Genomic DNA, 22,710 nt, shown 5'->3' with positions numbered 1-22,710 from the left:
ACTTAAATCAACTCAATAATTAAGTTTTATATTAAATACTGAAAAAATAATAAATATAATAAAAATATTGATAGAAAAGTTCCGAATGGCTGATGTGTAAACCATTGCACATTTGCTTAAGTATTTTATTTAGGATGATAAAAGTCATGTCACGTGACAGATAAGAGGAGCATACCTTGTTAATTTGTTATGAGAGGCACACGTAATATGTTTTTGACCTATTAATATTAACCAACGCGATTAACGACAAAAAGAATAGTCTTGCGGATCTTAGATTTCCCAAAATAGCCCTGAATTTCATTGGGGGGCCGACCATTGGGCTGAAGAGAGGCGGCGGCAAAATTCCACAATGTGGGGCCCATCTTATTTTAAAATGAATTAATTAATGGCTACGATATTTTAAAAATTTGTGATAAAATAAAATAAGACATTTGGGCGAGGGACAGAGGATAAGGATCACAGCTTCATTGATGATAGGAGATGGCGTGGCTTCAATCTGTGTGGTTTGGTACTTGGAATGATGGGATTGGCAAGACAGTATGATTGTGTCTCTTTTTTATATTAAAATAATTGCATATAATTATCTACGGCAGTACTCCTTCCGTTTCTTATTATAAGAGACGAATAACCAAATTACGTTAATTAAAAAAACAGTTAAAATTAGTTAAAAACAATCAATATGTAAAAAATATAATTTTTTTTCCAAAAATACCCTCATTAATAAGGAGAGAGAACAATTAAATTATTAAAAGAAAGAGAAGTGGGAGGAGAGAGAGTGTAAATTGGAGACAAAATAAATATGGATAAAATAAGAAATCAACACAAAAAAGTAGAGACAACTTTTAAGTGTCTCTTATATATAGGAACATGCCATAAACATCAAATGTCTCTTATAAAGAAACGGAGGGAGTAGTATTTTTAATTGAAGATTCATCTATGATACTTTATTTTATATGTTTAATTGCTGTTACAAAAATTTTACCTTTTATATTCAACGCTACAAAGCAAGCATTAGACATTTAAGATAGCAAGAATGGCCAAAAAAAAAAAAGATACTACCTCCGGCCTTTAATATAAAACCCTGTTTGATTTTATATTGATCCTAATATAAGACCCCAATTCATTTTATTCTCATATTTACTCAATTTTTTCCAAGATAGTCATTCTAATAATTATAGTTTTAGCCAACATACTTAATTAGTAAAAATATTTTAGAAAAAACAACACCTATTTATTACAAATAACTAACTTAACTTCTTTTCTTAATTTTCTCAAATTAGTTAACTGGCTTTTATAATTAGGACCGGAAGTAGTATTTAAGATAGAAAGAAGTAAATTTTTGTATTATAATTTTCATATAAATGAACATCCTAGTTTTTGAAGTACATCCTAATTAAATATAGTTAACTTTTTTGATGGTGAATGAAAACCCAAATGAGAATTAAGTAATGTTTTTTGTCAAGAATATTTTAAGATAAATACATTAATTACGATCTTAATGTTTCGCAAAATTCTTTATAAATGGAAACATAAAATACGACTTATAATAATAAATGAGTATTATATATTTGTCATATGAATATAAAATTGGAATACATATTTTTAAGGGATGTAGGTGGAAGGAATACTTATCAATCAAACCTATTATTTGTCATATTTTGAATGCTTGATACATTTATTTTCATGATACATTGCTTTTCAAATTGAAACATTGCATTTGAAGTCATATTTTTTTGTAAAATAAAGTATATTATGCACTTGTATTGTTCTTATATGTATCAGAAAGATTCTGATCATCATGATTTAACAAAGCATTTATTCTAACTAATTTACAGAATTTATTTAATAATGATATCATTGGAGGGGTCGTATCAAACAAGTAGTACTGTAAAATGCGATATTATATATTTAAGACTATTGCTATTAATTAATAATCACAATGGAAGGGAGCTTTTGATAGAGTGGCTCAAAATGCACTCTTGCTTGGTAACCTGATATGCGGTTGGGATTTGGGAATAGCCGTCCCTTTCATTTTCAGTTTTCATTTTGCTTTCTCATCATTTTTTGTTAAAAGTTATCTCTTTCAAGTTTTAAACTGTAAGCAACTTGCCCATCAAGTAAAAATAAAACATAAAAAAATTTAAATAATACATCATTTGATGTGAAAGTTAAATGATATGTTTTTATAATAAATATATCGTCAGGGTCGACTATATGAATTGCGTGAGGTGAGGGGCCTCTCCACTATCCATCTGGTCCACTTCTTTCCAGCTCCACTGAACGATGCCATTTTATTTATTTCTTCCACCTCCAACTGTGTCACGCGGTTTTGTGATAGTCAGAACATATCTAAACAAATAATTAAAAAGGAGCGAACTCGTGAAGGCAAAAAGGGGAAGAGGGCAAGGATGCAAAGGCCTTATCTTCTTTCTGTCAACAGCACTGGAACTTGGGGAGGCAACGGATGAACAGTAGAGAAATTTCAATCAAGAAGCTATTTTGATATTGGATAGTAATGGACCGATTCTGAATATAATACTTACTTTATGTAATGTAAATTATACTACCAAATAGACGAGTAGTTTGGTATGACTTATTTATCTCTTACATATTAGTCGTAATCCACATCTCTATTTTTTTGTTTTTTTCAATCTTTCTTCCAGATTCTCACTCTTTTTTTTGGGGTACATTCTTCTTTTTTTTTTTTTTTCAGTTTCTCCTTTCAGTTTAGGTAATGGATACAAATATGACTCCCACACTTGGTCTCGAAATTTGAAAATATAGAAAAGTCATGGCAATATTGGGTTGACCATGGGAGAAGAATATGATTTGGTGTTAGAAAAGAAAACTCTAATAAGAGCAAGAAAGATAGTTCTATCATATATTACAAATATGTTTGTCATAAGAAAGAAGTGAGAAAAACAGATAAAAGAGATTTTAAAACTAAGAAGTTTTGACAGGAAACGAGCACAGAGTTACTGAACTTCTTTTGGACCATGATCATTTTTTGGAGTCTCAAGAAACTATTCATATGTTTGCATCACAAAGAAAATTACTAGAAGTCCAAGGATATGCTTTGGAGCCTGCCAAAAATGCCGGGATTAGGCAAAAGACCTTTTTAATTTAACAAGTAAATATACAGAAGGGAGGGCTAATTGGAATACACTAAAGATATTTAAAGAGTTATTTAAAATTAAAAAGGCACCGGGAAATGGAATTTGGCGCAACAAGGTGTGTAATTCGTTATTCTCAACATCAACTAATAGAAAATCCTTCATTTTCATGATTTGTAGAGTATGTCATATCGAATGAAATCACGTCGCATAATCTATCAGCATACACGCTTCAGCCCAAAACATATTAGTTATTTGTTCTTTCGAGTCTATCTAATAAGCATGGAAAAAATGACATACTTTATGTTAGTTGAAGTTGAAAATAATGAATTAGACACCGCGCCACACCAAATTCCATTTTCCGCTACCTCCTTGACTTTAAATAACTCTTTAAATTATTTTTAGTATATTCCAAATTAGTCCTACCTCTTGCATATTTACTCACTAAATTAAAAGAGGCTTTTTGTCTAATCCCAAAATCTTTGGCAGCCTCCAAAGCATATCCTTTTGCTTCTAGTAAATTTTCTTTGTGATGCAAATATATGAATAGTTTTTTGAGGCTCCAAAGAATGATTATGGTCCAAAAGAAGTTTAGGAACTCTGTATTTTTCATCCACTTTTTTAATTATCATTCAGACTTCACATCCTATTCTTGTTTCTTGTTGAGGTTTTTTAGTTTTAAAATCTTTTTTTACCTGTTTTTCTCACTCCTTCCTTATAACAAACATATTTGTAATATATGACAGAATTATCTTTTTTGCTCTTATTAGAGTCTTCTTTTACCCTATTATTCTATCATAGCCAACCTGATATTGCCTTGACTCTTCTATATTTTCAAATTCAAGACCAAGTGTGGGAGTCATATTTGTATCCATTACTTAAAGTAAAAGGAGAAACTGAAAAAAAAGAGGTACCCAAAAAAAGAGTAAGAATCTGGAAGAAATATTAAAAACAAAAACAAAAAAAAAATAGAGATGTGGATTAAGATTAGCATGTAAGAGATAAATGAGTCATACCAAACTACTATCCAATATCAAAATAGCTTCTCGATTGAAATTTCTCTACTCTTCATCCGTTGCCTTCACAAGTTTCGACGCTTTTGGCAGAAAAAAGATGAGACCTTTGCATGCTTTCCCTCTTTCCCTGTTTTCCTTCACGAGTTCGCATCTTTTTGGAGAGAAAAATATGAAGAGGGTTTTTCTTATTATTTGTTTAAATATGTTCTGACCATCGTTTAGTGGAACCACAAAGAAGTGGACCAAATATATAGTAGAGCCCAGTCAGATTGCACCATACCATTAAGTTCTATCAAAGATCAAATCTTTAAAGATATTATTAATTAAAAGATCTCGCTTGGTTTATAATTTTATTAAGCATTCTCTTTAACCCTCCTCAACCACTTTTTAGAGGACTTCATACTATTTAATTAATCATTCTCACCGGCGCATCGAAAGGCTTTTTTTAACCGTGACCAAACCATCTCAAACAATTTTTTACCGTTTTCTCATTGATAGCACATATTCTAACTTTTTTGCATACTAGTTTATTATGAATCCTATCTTTTCTTGCATAACTATATATCCCTCTCAATATTCGCATCTTAGCCGCCCCCACTTTATATTCATGATATCCTTTCAAAGTCCAAAACTCACTACTATATAATATTATTAGTCTTATAGCATGCAGTAAAACTTCTTTTAATTTTATTAAGTACTTTCCCATTACAAATAACTCTTATCCTTTTTTACCCATTTTAAATTCTATGATTAAATCATTTACAATTTTTTGACAATTTTTTATAAAATAATAATATTTTGATCTTTCCCGCCTAAAGTCTAGGGAAAAAAAGTTTGAAACTAAATTGAACAACAAAATTAAAAGAACAATCAGTATTATTAATAAAAATCATGAGAACTCCGATAAGCTATAAATTTCAAACACAATGATGATGTGCTAATCACTATACTACAATCTAAACCATCCAAAATCTAATATGGATGGTTCAAATTTAAAATTTTTAATATACAATTTTTTAATAATAAATTTATTTTTTTAAAGATATGTTAGTTATGATATTATATTTATTTTAAATTCTGTATCTATTAAAACAAAAAGCTAGTTAAAATATATAAAAAATTTAAATTCGATATGAAACCATCTAAAATTAATCTGAATAATTTAAACTGCAATGAGCATTATATACTCCTCATTATGACGAGTGTGGACTGTGCTTCCAACAACGGTCCTCCCCCTTTATGTGAGTTAAACGTGGTACCACAATTCAAATGTTAGCTATAGGACATGCCGATGCGTCGTTACAATCTTTGGAAACAACCTTTTTGTATTGTTAATTTACATGAAAGCGGTTTAATCCAACCCATCCCATTTCCAGTAATTTTTCCAATCATGAGTCTTTACCTATAATGTTCAATCAACTATTTGAATCTATTTATTTTAAGTGATCTCACATGGTACAGAGTAAATATATGAAAAAATTTTATCTCATAAAAAAAAAAGTAAAGCTTATTAAGTACCCTCACAACCACGTAGTTGTCAGTCTTGCTGTGAAGTCACTATCAGTAAAAAAAAAAAAAAAACTAAAAGCAAATATTCCTAAAAAGAGAAGAACAATTTCTGAGTAACATAAAGTAGTTATTGGCTAAAATTATCCAAAAAATATAGATCGGATAATGCTGCAAAAATTGGAGACGGCAAAGAGGATAATGTGGCACCCAAACGAATTGGATGGCATTTCTTTTTCTGCCAGCTGCCATATCCAATATTTATATAAGAAAAATTTATGCCTTGCCATAATTTTTGCCAAATCATAATTCATAAAGTATATTTTATAATTCAAACTTGAAGAATTTTTTTTAAAAAGATATATGCAAACCAATTTTTAGGAGTCATGTAAATTTGGATCCGACTAATTTAAATTATCACATGAACCAATTTCTATCAAGTATTTTTCATTTCCATTTACAATTAGTGAAATTCTGAGTTACCAGAATAAATGTTAAAAGAATTTATAGAACTCAACATTAAGGAGTTAAATTTGATTATTTTTCATTTAAAAGAAGTTTTGCTTTATGTAGTGGAGAGGATCTCTAGATGCTTCTAAACAATGTAATAATTAGAAATCGAGAACAATATATTGAGATTGCAGTCAATGCAAGTTTTTGTTCTAAACACATTTAGCTTGTTTTCGATTGATGATGATAGAAGTTTTTTTCTTCAATTGACATTTGCAAATTAATGTTGAGATAAAAGTCTATTAGTATAATGGGATTTATATTTAAATAAAGTTTTGATAAAAAAATAAATTTGACATTATTTTGATGATATATTAAAAAATCAGTTTTATATTGTTTAATGGAGAGCTTAACAACACTCAGAATCACTCAAAAAGAGTAATTTTATAATTAAAAAATAAATATATAAAAAAAATTTTGTCTCAATTTATCTAGAAATACTTTTTTAGGTAGTTGTATAATTTTTCAAACACCTTCTAAATATAAAGAAATTAAAAGTCACAAGTAGAAAAAAAATTACTCAACCAAAATGACTTTTGATTGATTTTAAAGTCATGTCAAATATTTTTTCCATCTAACTTGAGGTCAAATCAGAAAAGTTCTTTTCATACCCATAACTAGTTCAGTTTACTATTTTGCCAGAAAAATCTACCCGATAGGTTGGATGTAAGGGCCATTTTAACCATTTTCCTCAAAAGGTTGGCCATTTTTTCATAGCAATGGAAATAAGAATCTGAATAAGAATGAAGGCTGATGAGAAAAATATAAGTACATTTGACGTGTTTAAAAAGGGAATGCCTTGTTTCCAGCCAGACAATAATAACTCTGGTATAAAAATATATTGAAATATTTGTTATTGCTTTTTTCCCGGTAAAAAGCAGAAAAATTTCCCCATCTTTTCAATAGGTAACTGTAAAATATTTAATTTACTTAATTAGAAAAATTGTTATTCACGTGCCGAGTATTTTTCATCACAACAACATTTTCTTCTAGGAACATGATTGAATGAAAGTGCTCGGCAACCATATCAAAACAATCGACCTTGGGATGCACACAAATTTATCATATTGAGTCAAGGGGGACTTGTGCTCTTGCTCATACTTTTCTTTATAAGAAATTCAAAAATTTACATTGTGTTCTTTTTTTACCATGAAATTTTTATGTTGTGTTGAACTTTACAAAACACACAGATACAAGTATGATTCTTAACATAGATCATTTGTGATATATTTTTATATAAAAAATAAATTAAATTGACAAATTTTTTTAATTTTACCTATTTTCTCTCTTTATATTTACAAATCATTCACGTATTTTTCCTTTTTTTCCAAAAAGAATTAAATAAAGGCAAAATTAGAAAATAAGTATTAAATATACTATAAGTGAGTTACATGTAGGACAAGACTTCCCCTTACAAATGACTTAGGGCTTGTTTGGATTGACTTATAAGTAACTTTTTAAACGTGATTTATAGAATGCGAGGTAAGTATGTGAGAAGAGTTTTGTCTCGACTTAAGTGAATTTACTTAAAAGTCTATTTTAAACAGAACTCTAAGGGTGAAAATAGATCAGACGGCCTGTTAGGGACCTACAGCCTAGCCTGTTAAAAATTAAACACAGGCTCAGGCTTTTTTAGGGGCCTACTTTATTTATCAGGCTAGGGTTAAGCTTTTTAGAAAGCCTATAAAGACTATATGCCGGTCTGGGCCTGTAACATATATTAATAATATGTTATGCTCAGACCTAATGCCAAGAAGATAAGAGCTTTGCCACTTGCCCCAGGTGCTCAGTTGTCACCCAACAAGCATGGTTTATAATTTTAAACCAAATTAGTTAATTAGTTGGCAAGAAAAAAATTATTTAATCAACATTGCCCTCGGCTTCTTTTATGATGATTCACGACTCTTCCTCTTTAGTTCAAACCAAAACTCTAGCCGCTCCTGCTTGTTCTCTCCGGTCTCCACAATCGTGCTCAACTACTGACTCTCCAGCCTCCGTTTTTCGTCCGCGCTTGCCATTACACTACTCGGTCTCTAACATTCATTTGTGCTCACCGTTGCGGCTACTCAATGTTTCTTGCCTTGCCTATCAGGTAGGATATATATTAAATCATATTTGTTTTGAACGGGAATGGGGAATCATAAATTAGATAGTATAAGAATGGTATAGTATAGTCCAACTGAAATATTGTATTTGTTTCATGTCTTTTTCCCTTTCCCTTTCCCTTTAAACGAACAATGTGTTTCAAGCTCAACCCCCATGTTCTGAACTTTTCTGGCAAAGTTTAACTTGATTCTCTTGACAATGTGGCGCCGGACTAAGCTTTAAGTGCAGTCCACTCTTGTCTCCTTATGGTTCAAAGCTCTTCTATTTCATTTTTCTTTTTTCCTGTATTGCGCAACCTTTCTAAGTAGGCAGGCATTTTATTAGACAAATTGGATTCCACTAAACCAAAAGTTCATTTCACGTATCGATGATGTTAGAGTCTTTATGTTCTCAGAATTACCAGTAAGGGCGAATTCAAGGATAAACTTGAAAAACTTTGATTGGAATTGGATGCTTTAAGTTTCAAAATTATTCTTACCCTTTTCGATGTTTAGCCATTGAATGCAAAAAAAAATCGTAATAAAATATCTTGTTACTCTAACTTCATAAGCTTGCAATCTTCTTTAGTTCTTTTGTATATATTATTTTTTAGGCATTCTGTTTCTTTTTTTGCAGAGTCGTATCAACTTTTATATTTTATACCCATGAAATTAAGTTTCATGAAAATTTGACATTATTTCCACATTTTACTGCCAAATAGCAAGAGTGGTAAGTCAAATGATAAGAGTAGTATGACAAATAACAAGTTTGACAAGCGAAATTATAAGTCTGTGACTAGGTTTCTCATAACTTTAGAACATTTAATAAATCTACATTGTTACTATTTAGAACTGACAAATAAAAAATGTTAACATTGTTCTGCCCATAAACAAAAAAACAACATTTTCATATCGTCATATCATGTTGTTGCCATCATAATAACAAGTCTGCAATTACAACACTTAAAGGTGAAATTATAATAATGATAAGCCAAATAACAAAAAATCGGATGTGCTTTGATAGTAGCCCGTTTTTGTAATTAGCCATTTGAATTCAAAGGATTAAAATAAGCTCCATCACCAAAACTTTCTCTTCACAACAAACGAATTCAAATAAAAAAAAAATCAAAAATCTTAGTACAAGACCAAGTATCTCATCAATCATCATCACCTTGTTTCTCCTTTGTCATGGAGAAAAGAATGAGGTGAATTAGTATTAAAAGAAGCAAAACAATTACCATTTCTCTCTATATGTCCAGTATAAGAATATGAATAGAAATCAAAATCAAAATTGTTGTTGGTAGATGAACATAAATTGCAAACTATGGAAGCTTGAAAACTCAAACAGGCCTACAACATGTCGATGGCGAAGTTTGCCCTCACTGAACAAGCCACTAGAGAAGATCACGAGTTTTCCTGCACTAAGAAGAAGTGGGAGAGGAAGTCTGATAGAGAGGAGGAGGAAGTAGAGAAGGAGTAAAGAGAAAGAAGAAGAGAGGGAGAGGAAGTCGGAGGAGAAGAAGGAAAGAAGGGCTTTTTGGTCTTTTAGGCTTGATTTGATAATTACAATTTAGGATTTGGTCTCTCCAAGCAATTTCCTTTATTCAGGTGTACATTTCGCTATTTTGCTATTTTAAGGGTCTTTTATTGCCGTTTTCCCTTTAAAATTTAAATATGGTTAATATAATTTTTTATCTTTTGAATTTGTCCTTATTTTGGTTTGATCTCTCAAGTTTTAAACTTTAAGTTTTGGTCTCTCGAGAGAACATAATGATCTAAGTTTTTATTAAATTATAAAGACTAATATTATAAATAAAAAGAAACTTGATGGACCAAAATAAAAATGAAGGTAGTTTAAGAGATCAAAATTTGTGTTAACCATTTAAATATGATAATTTTTTTAATTTGATTTCTCTCATATTGCTCTTGATCATTTGCTTAATTTGATTTCTGTCGTATTCCTTCCGTTGATCGTTTCTCTGGCTTCGGTTCAACAACGAAGAGGGCGAAGAAGTGTCATAAGCGTCTACCACCAGAGATGGTGACGAGGAGGAGAAGCTCTTTCTGAGATCTGTCTGTTGGTTTTCTTGCAAGGAACATACGGTTTTTCCCCCTAAAATTCAACCCCCACAATTTTAAGATAATACTCCTCTTGTCTTTAATATAAAATCTATTTGACTAATTTGATTATATTAAGAAAATTAAGTGAGTTAGTTAATTATAAAAAATATGACATGTTTTTTCTTAAAACATCATAATAATCTTCTTTAATATTCTCTCTATTTTTCTTACTTGATTATATCTGAGAGAGTATCAATATGGATAACTTTTAAAAAAATTGATAAGTATAAGAAATAGTTCTTATATTTAAAGTCAAAATCAATTCAAAATTAGGTTTTATACTAAGAATCGGATAAATATTTTAAGAAAAGTAAAGTATGGGACTTTAATCCTGTCTGTCTTTTTACATTTTAGTATTTTTTTATCCGAATTACTTGTTCCTTCAGAGAAGCACTTTAGGAACAGTAACACTTTTTCTTTAACCTAATAATGACAAAGAAATAAGTTAACTAAGTTTTTAGTATATATAAATTATTTAATAATTAGCTAAGTCTCACAGTATAAATTAATAAGGAGATTTAATTGCAACATTGCTGGAATCACCGTTCTATACAAGTCTAGCCATCAACTTCCCAATCCGAACATGCCACACATGTGACCCCCCAAACTGATCACATATAGTCAAGTGGGAATTTAAAGTCTTTACTGATGAACCACTTTTACTATTAACAATATTAACGGTTAATATTAACATTTTAACAGTTAATATCAGTTTTTCAATAAAATTGGGCAACATTACTATATTTTTTTGGTCAAAAGGCAATATTATTATATCTTGGAACTTTCAAAACAACACTAATCCTGGACAAAAACTTCTAGATAAATTTATATCCTAACTATATACTCTTTCGGTCCTATTTATAAAGTAGAAAGAGAAAATTTTTTTTATCCTATTTATAAATCACTTCATTAAATTTTTAACATAAATGTATTATTTTGTCACTCATTTATTATAGCATGGATAGTTATTTCTTTCAAAAGATATGTATATTAAATGGGGATAAAATTAAAAAAGTTGTTATATTTTAATAAAGAGTTAACATATTTTAAGATTTTTTTAACTTATGTGAAGTATATAAAAAGCGTTTTATAAATAGGATTAAAGGAATAATGTCCAAGAACGTCAAGAGATCAAACCTTAAAAAGGCCCAAAGACGCAAAACAGGCTGGTTATCGTAGCATAGAATATAAGAATTAAATTGCCCCATGACACAAGGCTGGAAAAACAAAAAGCCCAATGACTGGAATATTGTTGCAGAGTACTAAGGCCGCCATCTCCAAGGTAATTGGGCCACGTCCTGGCTTTACTATGTCGTTGTGATTGTCTGCTGGTCTTTTGTGTTTAGAGTAAATGAAACACACCACTTGTTCGAACTCTCCAAGGAATCGATTGAGAAAATTAATTCATAGCCAAAGGCCCCCCCCCCCCCAAAAAAAATAATATAACTAACATAGTGAATTTCCTCACTAATTCAAACAAAGAAGCTCCAAAATCTAGACACAGCTACACTGAATTCTTGATATTCTTGCATGACCCTTGTGATGATACTATAAGGGGGAGAAAACTTTATCGACATCACAAACATATACTTTTGTTTATAATTTAAATAAAACTATTTAAAAATCTATGATTGAGAAAAATTAAAAGTTTAAGAACTCTGCTATGAAAAAAATTATGATTCCCTGGATGTTCAAGCTGACGAACAATAAAAAAACAGAGATTCAGGGGCAGAGCAAAGAGGACTGTGTTTGTAATGCGCAAAATTGTAAGTTAAAAACTCTAATAATTTCACATTTTCTTCCTGGCCATGTATGCTTATTTATAAACAAATACATTCCTTTTTTGAGCAGAATATACAAATACATTCATTGATACACTCATATATATATATATATATATATATATTTACACACATACATTACAATGCATTAGTAACAGTAAAAAGATTACCTGACAAGATCACAATGTCAATTCTCCAAAGCTTATGAATTTCTTCACAGCATCTCTCATGTCTTCAAAACTATCGGAGACCTCAAAAAATTTGACCAGCTTCAATAGCTCTTGATCACCAAGATCATCGATAAATGGCCGAATGGGAATCGCGTTGTTAGGCTGTTTCGCATACGAATTTGGGTTATCATCAACGATAACAACCCGTTTCAAATCCCTACCCATCGTAGACAAGTCCTTCACAAGCTTCCCATCTATTTCCCTGCACGAATCACGATAAAGCCGGTGAGAAATCCGTCCGTTCCGGTCAATCTGATCAAGAACAATCGAGGCATAAGCTTCCAGCGCAGCCGTGAAAACCACCACCTCATACTTCGCCGCCAATGATTCTAAGAAGTCATCCACTCCTGGCCGCTTCAGAACATAGAAAGTCATAATCTCACCGTCGATTTGCGGCCTCACAACAAAGTCAAATCGTTCTGGTGGTGCATTGGCCTTGGAATGGACTAAGGTTTCGTCCAGGTCGAGAAAGACGGTTTTTCTATCTGGGGAATTCAATGAGGGTAACAAGAAGGGATCAGAAAAGAGATTTATGCGAAGAGAGTTCAAGGATTGTTCATAGAATTGTTCTTCTTTCCAGTGGGGTATCTTTTTCAGGATCCGATAGCGTTTATGGCGACGATTGGGAGTGGAGATTTGTGTCAATTTGGAGAAGAGTTTGGTGATCCGGCCGCGGATGGAGGAGAGGACAGCGGAGGAGATAGTCACCACATGTTCGATCGGAGATTTTCGCCTACGGCGAGGTTTCATGGATTTTGTTGGAATTCTTTTGATCTTTGCTACCATTGAGAAGATTTTGAACAGCTTTTTTTTTTTTTTGGGGGGGAGGGGGGGAGACCGTTGAGGTGAGATTTTGCTGCGAAAGAAGAAATAGAGGAAAAGCAGAGAGAACGGTTTTTTTTTTTTTTGGAGGGGGGGGGGTAAGAGCAGAGAGGATGGTTGAAAACAAAGCAATTCAAATCCTGGTTTGGTGTAACGGTCACGCGTAGGTTCGGGGTCGAGGCTAGATTCTTGGCTAACATAGTTACAATGCAAATGAAAACAAGGATAATTATTCTTAAGTCTTGTATCTTCCAATTTTAAATGAAAACAAGGACTAGTATCCTGCCTGATATCCAACACAACACAACTTAATATTTAAAGAAAATTACTTTCACACCACACAACAATCCAAAGTAAAAAAAAAAAATCATTTAAAAACACGGAATTATTCTTAAGTCTTGTATCTTTTAATTTTATATGAATTTTAGTGTAAATTTATCAGTCTCCATGGTTGGTTGCCGAAGATCATCGCCGGCCAACTATCACAGCCACCACCATCGGTGACAAGTAATTAAAGGCAAAGTGACTTTGATGGGACATAAACCTTAGATTTTTGTTTTTTAATACTATCTCTGGTCCTTAATATAGGAATTAGTTGGCTAATTTGAGTAGATTAAGAAAGTTTGTTAAATCAGTTATTTGTAATATATATGTGTTGTTTTCTTTAAAATACCACTTGCTAATCATGTGTATTGATTAGAACTATAATTTAATGAAACATTTAACATATACAACTACTATAGAGACTACTTTAAAAAAATAAATAAATATAAGAAACAAAATGTATTGGAGTTTTATATTTAGAATCAAATTAAAAATCAAACTGAATCTTACACTAAAGACCTGGAGGTAGTAAGTGGTTGAATTCAGTTTGGGTAGTTAATAATGACAACCAACGTACCACTAGTTAAGGTTATTGGCAACTAATGAAAATTTTAGTGCCTTTCACCATCTTATTCTCCCCCTAATTAATCTCCTGTGCTACTACTTGTTGTTTATAGGTATTGGTATCTTTTAAATCGAAGCAATCATACTCGAATCACTATCAAATATTAAATGTGTATATCTCTCCTAACATGAATTCAAGCTCTAATTTATTAGGTTGTGAGAGATTAGTTCTTTTGGTTCGGCTCAACTCCTATTAGTAAACTCATTTAATTCAAAAGTTTGGCCAATTCAAAAGATCATTTGGTTCTGCTCTTCACTTCACTCTTTTTATTTCTGGGACCCCTTTTAACACATACTCTTCATCTTTTGTTTTTTTGATACAACCATGCTCTTCATCTTTAAATTGTTTAATGGTCTTCTCCATGCCTCTCTATCCATTTGTACTTTCTTAGGTGGTCCCTTTTGTTAGAACATTTTATAATACCTTGGAGATACTTTCATCACCCTTGGTTTATCTTCAATTTGTTGGTCGCTTTTGGATTTTCTACTTTATTTTTCGTCACTTTTGTGGTTTGCCTTCTCTCACTAAATTTCAACAAAGTGCCATGCATCGTAATGCCTCCCTGTTCTTATGATAACCTTTTTGTCCTATCCTTGAATATTTTCCCAGCCTCTCAAAGCAGATCATGCTTTCTGTTATCGTGCATATTATTGGTGTGCTTGCTGGCGCGTGTCCATAATTTTTGGGAATATTATAGTGAATTATTCACATGCAAGGAAACTAATTATTGATAGACCTCTTGAAATAGAATCATTACTAATAAATTATCTTAAGAATTTGAGGGCGAAAACACACACATATATGATAAATTGTAAATTTTTTAAAAAATTTGACTCCTAATCTTAGAGAGAATGACTTCAATTATTTCTCAATTGTAAATTTCTTCTATGCTTGATTACCAGGATTGACATTGGAAGGGTAAAAGCTTATTTGCAGCGGTATGCTGGAGAAATTTGATAGTAAACTGTAGAAATGGCTAAAATCAATTATATATGTTCTCTCCTCGTCTTGCATATGTTATTTTTCCTTGGGAAAAAGACAGAAAAATACACTCTTAATTTCAGAAGCCCAAAAAGGTCCGCTGAATTCAACAAATCCCAGTTTGGTACCATGAGACCAAATTGGGATTATTATTTGAAAGGAAAAGACCAAATTGCCCTTCATTTTAAATATTACTTTTAAAATATCACAGCCCCTACTGGCCGGCCGGCCACCGGACCTCCGGCGACGGCGGTCACCGGAGCTCCGGCGACCAGCCGACAATTGGTCACCGGAGCTCCGTTGGTCGGAATTTTTTTTTTTTGAAATTTTCACAACTTCAATATAACGGTTAACAACTTTTGTAATGCGATTAACAACTTCAATATATCAATTAACAACAGCTTTTCTGGAAAATTCAACAAAGTCCGGCGACCGGAAACAATTTTTTTGAAAATTTTTACAACTTTAATATAATCGTTAACAACTTTTGTAACGCCATTAACAACTTCAATATAGCAATTAACAACAGGTTTTTTGAGAAATTCAATAAACTCCGGCGACCGGAAACAATTTTTTTGAAAATTTTTACAACTTCAATATAACGGTTAACAACTTTTATAATGCTATTAACAACTTCAATATAGCAATTAACAACAGCTTTTCTGGAAAATTCAACAAACTCCGGTGACCGGAAATAATGTTTTTGAAAATTTTTACAACTTCAATATAGCGGTTAACAACTTCTGTAACCCTATTAACAACTTCAGTATAGCGGTTAACAACAGGTTTTTGAGTTTGTTAAAGACATTACTGAAGTTATAAAAATGCCAATTTTTGAATTTAAAAACTTGTTGTTAACTGCTATATCAAAGTTGTTAATCGTTATATTGGAGTTGTAAAAATTTTCAAAAAAACGTAATTGTTAACATTATACTGAAGTTAAAAATTTTTACAACTTCAATATAACGGTTAACAACTTTTATAATGCTATTAACAACTTCAATATAGCAATTAACAACAAGTTTTCTGGGAAATTCAACAAACTCCGACGACCGGAAATAATTTTTTTGAAAATTTTTACAACTTCAATATAGCGGTTAACAACTTCAGTATAGCGGTTAACAACAGGTTTTTGAGTTTGTTAAAGACATTACTGAAATTATAAAAATGCCACTTTTTGAATTTAAAAACTTGTTGTTAACTGCTATATCAAAGTTATTAACCGTTATATTGGAGTTGTACAAATTTTCAAAAAAACGTAACTGTTAACGTTATACTAAAGTTGAAAATTTTTACAACTCCAATATAACGGTTAACAACTTTTATAATGCTATTAACAACTTCAATATAGTAATTAACAACAAGTTTTCTGGGAAATTCAACAAACTCCGGCGACCGGAAATAATTTTTTTGAAAATTTTTACAACTTCAATATAGCGGTTAACAACTTTGTAACCCTATTAACAACTTCAGTATAGCAGTTAACAACAATTTTTTTTTGAAAAATTATATAACTCAAAAACCTGTTGTTAACTGCTATACTGAAGTTGTTAATAGGGTTACAAAAGTTGTTAACCGTTATATTGAAGTTGTAAAAATTTTCAAAAAAATTGTTTCCGGTCGCCGGAGTTTGTTGAATTTTCCAGAAAAGCTGTTGTTAATTGCTATATTAAAGTTGTTAATAGCATTATAAAAGTTGTTAACCGTTATATTGAAGTTGTAAAAAATTTCAAAAAAATTGTTTCCGGTCGCCGGAGTTTATTGAATTTCTCAGAAAACCTGTTGTTAATTGCTATATTGAAGTTGTTAATGGCGTTACAAAAGTTGTTAACGGTTATATTGAAGTTGTAAAAATTTTCAAAAAAATTGTTTCCGGTCGCCGGACTTTGTTGAATTTTCCAGAAAAGCTGTTGTTAATTGCTATATTGAAGTTGTTAATCGCATTACAAAAGTTGTTAACCGTTATATTGAAGTTGTGAAAATTTCAAAAAAAAAAATTCCGACTGACGGAGCTCCGGTGACCAATTGTCGGCTGGTCGCCGGAGCTCCGGTGACCGCCGTCGCCGGAGGTCCGGTGGCCGGCCGGCCAGTAGGGGCTGTGATATTTTAAAAGTAATATTTAAAATGAAGGGCAATTTGGTCTTTTCCTTTCACATAATAATCCCAATTTGGTCTCATGGTACCAAACTGGGATTTGTTGAATTCAGCGGACCTTTTTGGACTTCTGAAATTAAGAGTGCATTTTTCTGTCTTTTTCCCTTTTTCCTTCATCAAAATCGATAGATATATTACAGACAAGATAGGTTAACTAAATGCCAACTTCTCGAGATTCAATAATGGCAAGCAAAAGATGCATATTTCTGCATCTAGCAGAATCTATTTAATTTGCAGATCAAAAGTGGACACAGACTAAGACTTGCGCAAAATGGAGAACTCTTTTCTTCTTCTTAAACAAATCTGGAGAGTATTTTCTTCACCTGCTTGTTCTTTTTCTCTCTCTTTTCATATATACTCTTCTGGTCCTATTTATAAGATACTCCAGTATGTTTCACATATACCAAGAAAAATCTTAAACTTCATTAACTCTCATTTAAAATTTAGTAACTTTCTAACTTTATCCCTATTTGATATACATTATACCCCATGTAAATAAAGTCAACACAATAATAAATGAGGGATAAAATTACACATCCATGCAAAAATTTCTCTCAGTGCCCTATAAATATATCAGGTGTTATGGGTAAGGTCTTATGAAGAGGGCAAGAAGAAGTACTTGTTATTCATCATTTAGAAGCTATTTATCAGGTGTTTGGCAACCCTGAAAAGTGCTTCTAAGAAATATTTTTTCGCAAAATGAAACAAATTTCTCCATATATTTACTTCGTCAACTGTAAAAATATTTTTGAAACCATGGTTTGATTTCTATCGAAACACCTATGTATCCCTTCATATGATATTTTAAGAGAACACCACTTATATAATGGCTATGCCAAGCTAAAGAAACCTTAGCTTACTTATTTTCACTTGTCCGATTTTTAACAGCAGTGTGATTCGCAATCTTCTCCCTCTCCATTCCTCGTATACATTACCAATATTGTATCAATTCCTTGCATCAAGTCGTTAATTCAGAAGCATCCATATGCTTTTCTTATAAAGAAGATTGTTTCTACCTATTAATCTCTCGGTTATGTGTAGCTAGAAAAGTAGCAATGAAGTTATTCATCTATCTGGAAAAAGAAATGATCCATTATATACTCTTAATAAGTTGGGCGTTATACCGTTTATTAGAATGTCAATTTCAAGATGTACATGGGAAGTCACCTATAGGATATAATTAAAGGAGAATCTCACAAAAAAAAATTTTGTTAAGATAATAGCTTCTATAAAAAAGAGATAAAAGTTATTTTAGATAATAGATTTTTTAGAAGACTTGATTTTGTTAAAATAGTAATTTTGAAAAATTGAGAATGTTCAGATAGTTGTATCATAATCACTTTTTTATGTACAAATTAATAAAATAAATAATAAGTAATTATATCTATATGTAAAATCAATTTGTTATTTATATAATTAATTAACAATTATTATGTATATATATATTTGATAAACCAAGGTTTTACATCTAAAAAGTATGGAAAAATTTGGCTCATTGGAAAACCATGGTTTTACCCTTTAAACCATGGTTTTCGTATATTAATCAATTATTGAATTTTTAAAGGTGTTCGGATGGTTTTTTTTTTTTTTAAAGCATAGTTTTCTCTCGAAAACCATGGTTTTAAATCGCAAATAAAGAATTCATATAAAAAGGTGTTATTATTTGTAAGTCGTTAAAATGTGAGAACCAAACTTAATTTGTGATTTAATAATTTTAAACTTTTTTGTTATGGAATTCTCTCTATAATTAAGGTTAATAGTATACTACCTCTGATTTCAAATAGAAGATTGCGCAATTTGCACTATAAATTAAATTAAATCCTATTTATATTTAAGATGGGAGATAGTGTGTGTAGATATATAAGTGGACAATACATAAAGTCGAGCTTTAAAATTTTGGATTAAAACGTGACATCAAACGGCTTATAATATTTTTGAGCTCTCTACTGTACTCTCACCGTTCGCTCACGAATGTCATTAATGTTTCTAGTGATGATACTTTTGATCCTGTTTGACAGAGTGGTGAAAATCTCTTATAAGCACATTTTATGTAAATCAAGACAAAACTTCTCTCATACACTTGTCTCATATTCTGTAAATCACTATTGAAAAGCAGCTTATAAGCTAGTTATAAGCTGTTATAAACGGGTCTTTTGTTCATTGTCCATCGTTTATGGCCCTTCCATGCAATAAGTTTTAAATAAATTTGATCTTTTCACCAACCAAAACACCTTAAGGGCGTTCCTAGCTTTTTCAAAACATGGATGGCGACTTGTGCGTGGGAATTTTGTTCTCATCCACAAATAAAATGCGATTAATAATTGGCCAAAGAGTTATTCATCACGGCTCTTTTGAGGAGAAGATCGATCCGCAATGGCTGGTAGAAAATGGGAGGACGGACCACAGAAAACTGAAGAAAATGTACAAAAAATATAAAATAAACAAAGCATTGTCGTTTTGTAACAAGTTGGGGGGCAACAAATCTTGAGCATATCATTCTAAAATAGTACATCGAAATTTAATATAAGAATTTATTTGAATATTATTTCATCTATTTTATTTTTTATATTTATTTATTTATTTAGGATAGTTTTTATAATAATGTTAGTTTTATATAATACACTTAATTAGTAAAAGATATTTTTTTAAAAAATAACACATATTTATTATAAATAATTAACATAACTAATTTTTTTAATCTCTTTAAATTAGTCAACTAACTCTTCTATTAAGAAATAGAGGTAGTATTTGGTACTTCAATTCTTCAATGGGGCTTTGGGCGACCCAATAAGTTGGCTAATTCGGTTGAGCCAAGCATTGAGTTTTACTACCTCCATTCCTATTTATAAAACCCCGTTTATAGACTACAAAAAAGGTTTTATAATTCCGATCGGAGCTAGTATATGATCTATAAAATGCTAAAATTTTGGATATCAAAATTACTATTATATTTATTTTTAAATACTAATTAGTCATTAATTAATAACACTCTGTCGAATCCTTTATATAAGATATAAATAACTAATTTATGTAGATAAAAAAATTAGTTAAATTGATTGAAAACAATAAATATATAAAAATATATATTGATTTTTTCGAATATATCCAAATTTATATATAGAAAGGTTGGTGCAACTGAAAGAGGCGGAGTTGGTGGAAAAAGAAGCAAGAGAGAATGTTTTTTTTGGGGGGGGGGGGAGATCAAAGAATCAGCTCTAAAAAAAAAAAAAACAGAGAGATGTAAGAGAGTCTACTAAAAGAGAGATAATTAAAATATAATTCTTGATTAATGTGTGATAATTAGTGCAAAGATGTAGATGTATAATCAATGGTGTAAAGGGCAGGATTTTTAAGACATATATAAAATGTAGCTTATAAAATAAACCAACGCTCTACAAAAATTGTAACTTGTATATTGTACTGAAGAGAATAATTATAAAATATAATATATTACTCCCTCCGGTGAGCAGCATCTAATCAAATCAGTGTATATCAAAATGTTGATTAAGATTAGCTGAAAAACAATAAATTTGTTACCAATGTAATTTATTTTATTCATGACGAGATTAAGTGAGAGTGAATGTGAGTTAATTAATGTAATTGAATTGTGTTTCATGTTATAAAAATAAAAAGAGCATTTTAAAATTTTGAAGAAAAAATGTTGCTTGCATTTAGAAGCAGCCTTGTGTCAGATAATGTTGATTTTTTTTTTTTTTTGCCAATGGCAAGAGAATGTTGGTTGTACTTCTCTGATCGTATTTATAAGATACTTCTAGTATGTTTTATACATATGAAGAAAACTATTAAACTGCATTAAATTTGTATTAAAATATTATAACTTTTCAATTTTACTTATATTTAATATATACATCTTTTTTTTTTAAAAAAATCTCTAGTGTACTATAATAAATTAAAAACAAAATAATACATTCATGTCAATAAATTAAGGATAAAATAATACATTCATGTTAAAAATTTGATAAAGTGACTTATAAATAAGACTAAAAAACTTCTCCCTCTGTTTTATAAATAGGACCAAAAGATTATATAAGAGTAGTGACAATATTATATAATTAGAGAAATTAGAAGGAAATAATTCCAAAATACTTCCTTATAACTCGAATGTATGAGTTTCATAATTAATTTATGAAAATCAAGAAAATTAGTTAAGTGTGTTATTTGTCCAAAAATATGTATTAATTTTCTTAAAATACCTCTTAATTATTTACAATAAAAACTATTCTCATATAAAAGCTCTTCTTTAGTATTATGTGTAATGGATAGAAATAATTTCTCAAAAATTATAAATTTAAAACATAAAATATATTAAAATCTTATATTTTAAACTAAAAGCCCATCACGAGGCTGAATTATACATTTAAAAAGAGAAGTATCAAATTGGAATCAAACATCTAGGAATTTTCTTTTTTAAAAATATCAACGTTACTTTGAGTGGGATCATCATGTGATCAAGGTTAGGTAGGGACAAAGGCCAACATAGCTACTGACCCCCACAAAGGTGTCTCACTTTTGTACACGTAAAGAATAACTGCACATGTTTCCTCTCAAATCTCAATAGTATATTGCGGACCTTAAAAAATAGATTATAAAAAGAATAATATCTCAATTATACTACCTCCTGTCCTAATTATAAGAACTAGTTAACTAATTTGAGAAAATTAAAAAAATAAACTAAATTAGTTATTTGTTATAAATAAGTATTGTATTTCCTAAAATATCTTTTCTAATTAAGTTTATTAGCTAAAACTACTATTATTAAAGGGACTATCTTGAAAAAAATGCATAAATATGAAAGACAAAGTAAATTGAGATCTTATAACTAGGACCAAAATAAAAATTAAATGAGATCTTATATTAAAGACTGGAGGTAAGACTGGAGGTAGTATTTATATATAGCATTATATTAAGATTGTGCATGAGTCGATTTGATTTTAATTAACATCATCTGGTTTGATGCTTAACTTGAGATAATATAATACTCTTCCAGTCCTTAATATAAGATCCATTTAACTAATTTGATTAGATTAAAGAAGTTAGGTAAATTAGTTAATTATAAGAAATGTAACACGTTTTTCCTAAAATACCATAATTATTTTCTTAATACCCCTCTTCCTCTTCTACTTGATTATGGTTAAGGGAGTATCTATAGGGGTAATTTAGAAAAAATTGATAAATATGAGAAATGAGTCTTATATTTATGATCAAAACTAACTTAACAATTAGGTCCTATATTAAGGACCAGAAGAGTAACATTTATTGGCATTGTGCCTTTGGACGCGTACGGCCCTAAACTAGGCCAATTTGATTCGGAGTTTAATTTGGAAGTTTAAATGGACAAACTTTCATTTAAAAAAAAAAAGGGAGAGAAGCAATATATTCTAATTCACGAAAAAAATCATACCATATATATGATAATAATGAC

At 30.4% G+C, this 22,710-nt stretch overlaps 1 protein-coding gene across 1 annotated transcript; it reads right to left on the bottom strand.

Moving 5' to 3' along the window:
- Positions 1–12,310: 12,310 nt before the first annotated feature.
- Positions 12,311–13,147, bottom strand: LOC114727591 (CTD small phosphatase-like protein). The gene has a single exon (XM_028914289.1). It carries the CDS (start codon positions 13,145–13,147, stop codon positions 12,311–12,313), a length of 837 nt encoding a protein of 278 aa, XP_028770122.1.
- Positions 13,148–22,710: the final 9,563 nt, after the last annotated feature.

This window comes from Neltuma alba, unplaced genomic scaffold, assembly GCF_004799145.2.
Source record: "Neltuma alba isolate B1F8T4 unplaced genomic scaffold, ASM479914v2 tig00012493_pilon, whole genome shotgun sequence".
NCBI lineage: Eukaryota > Viridiplantae > Streptophyta > Magnoliopsida > Fabales > Fabaceae > Neltuma > Neltuma alba.
This window is presented reverse-complemented; position numbering and strand designations above follow the sequence as displayed.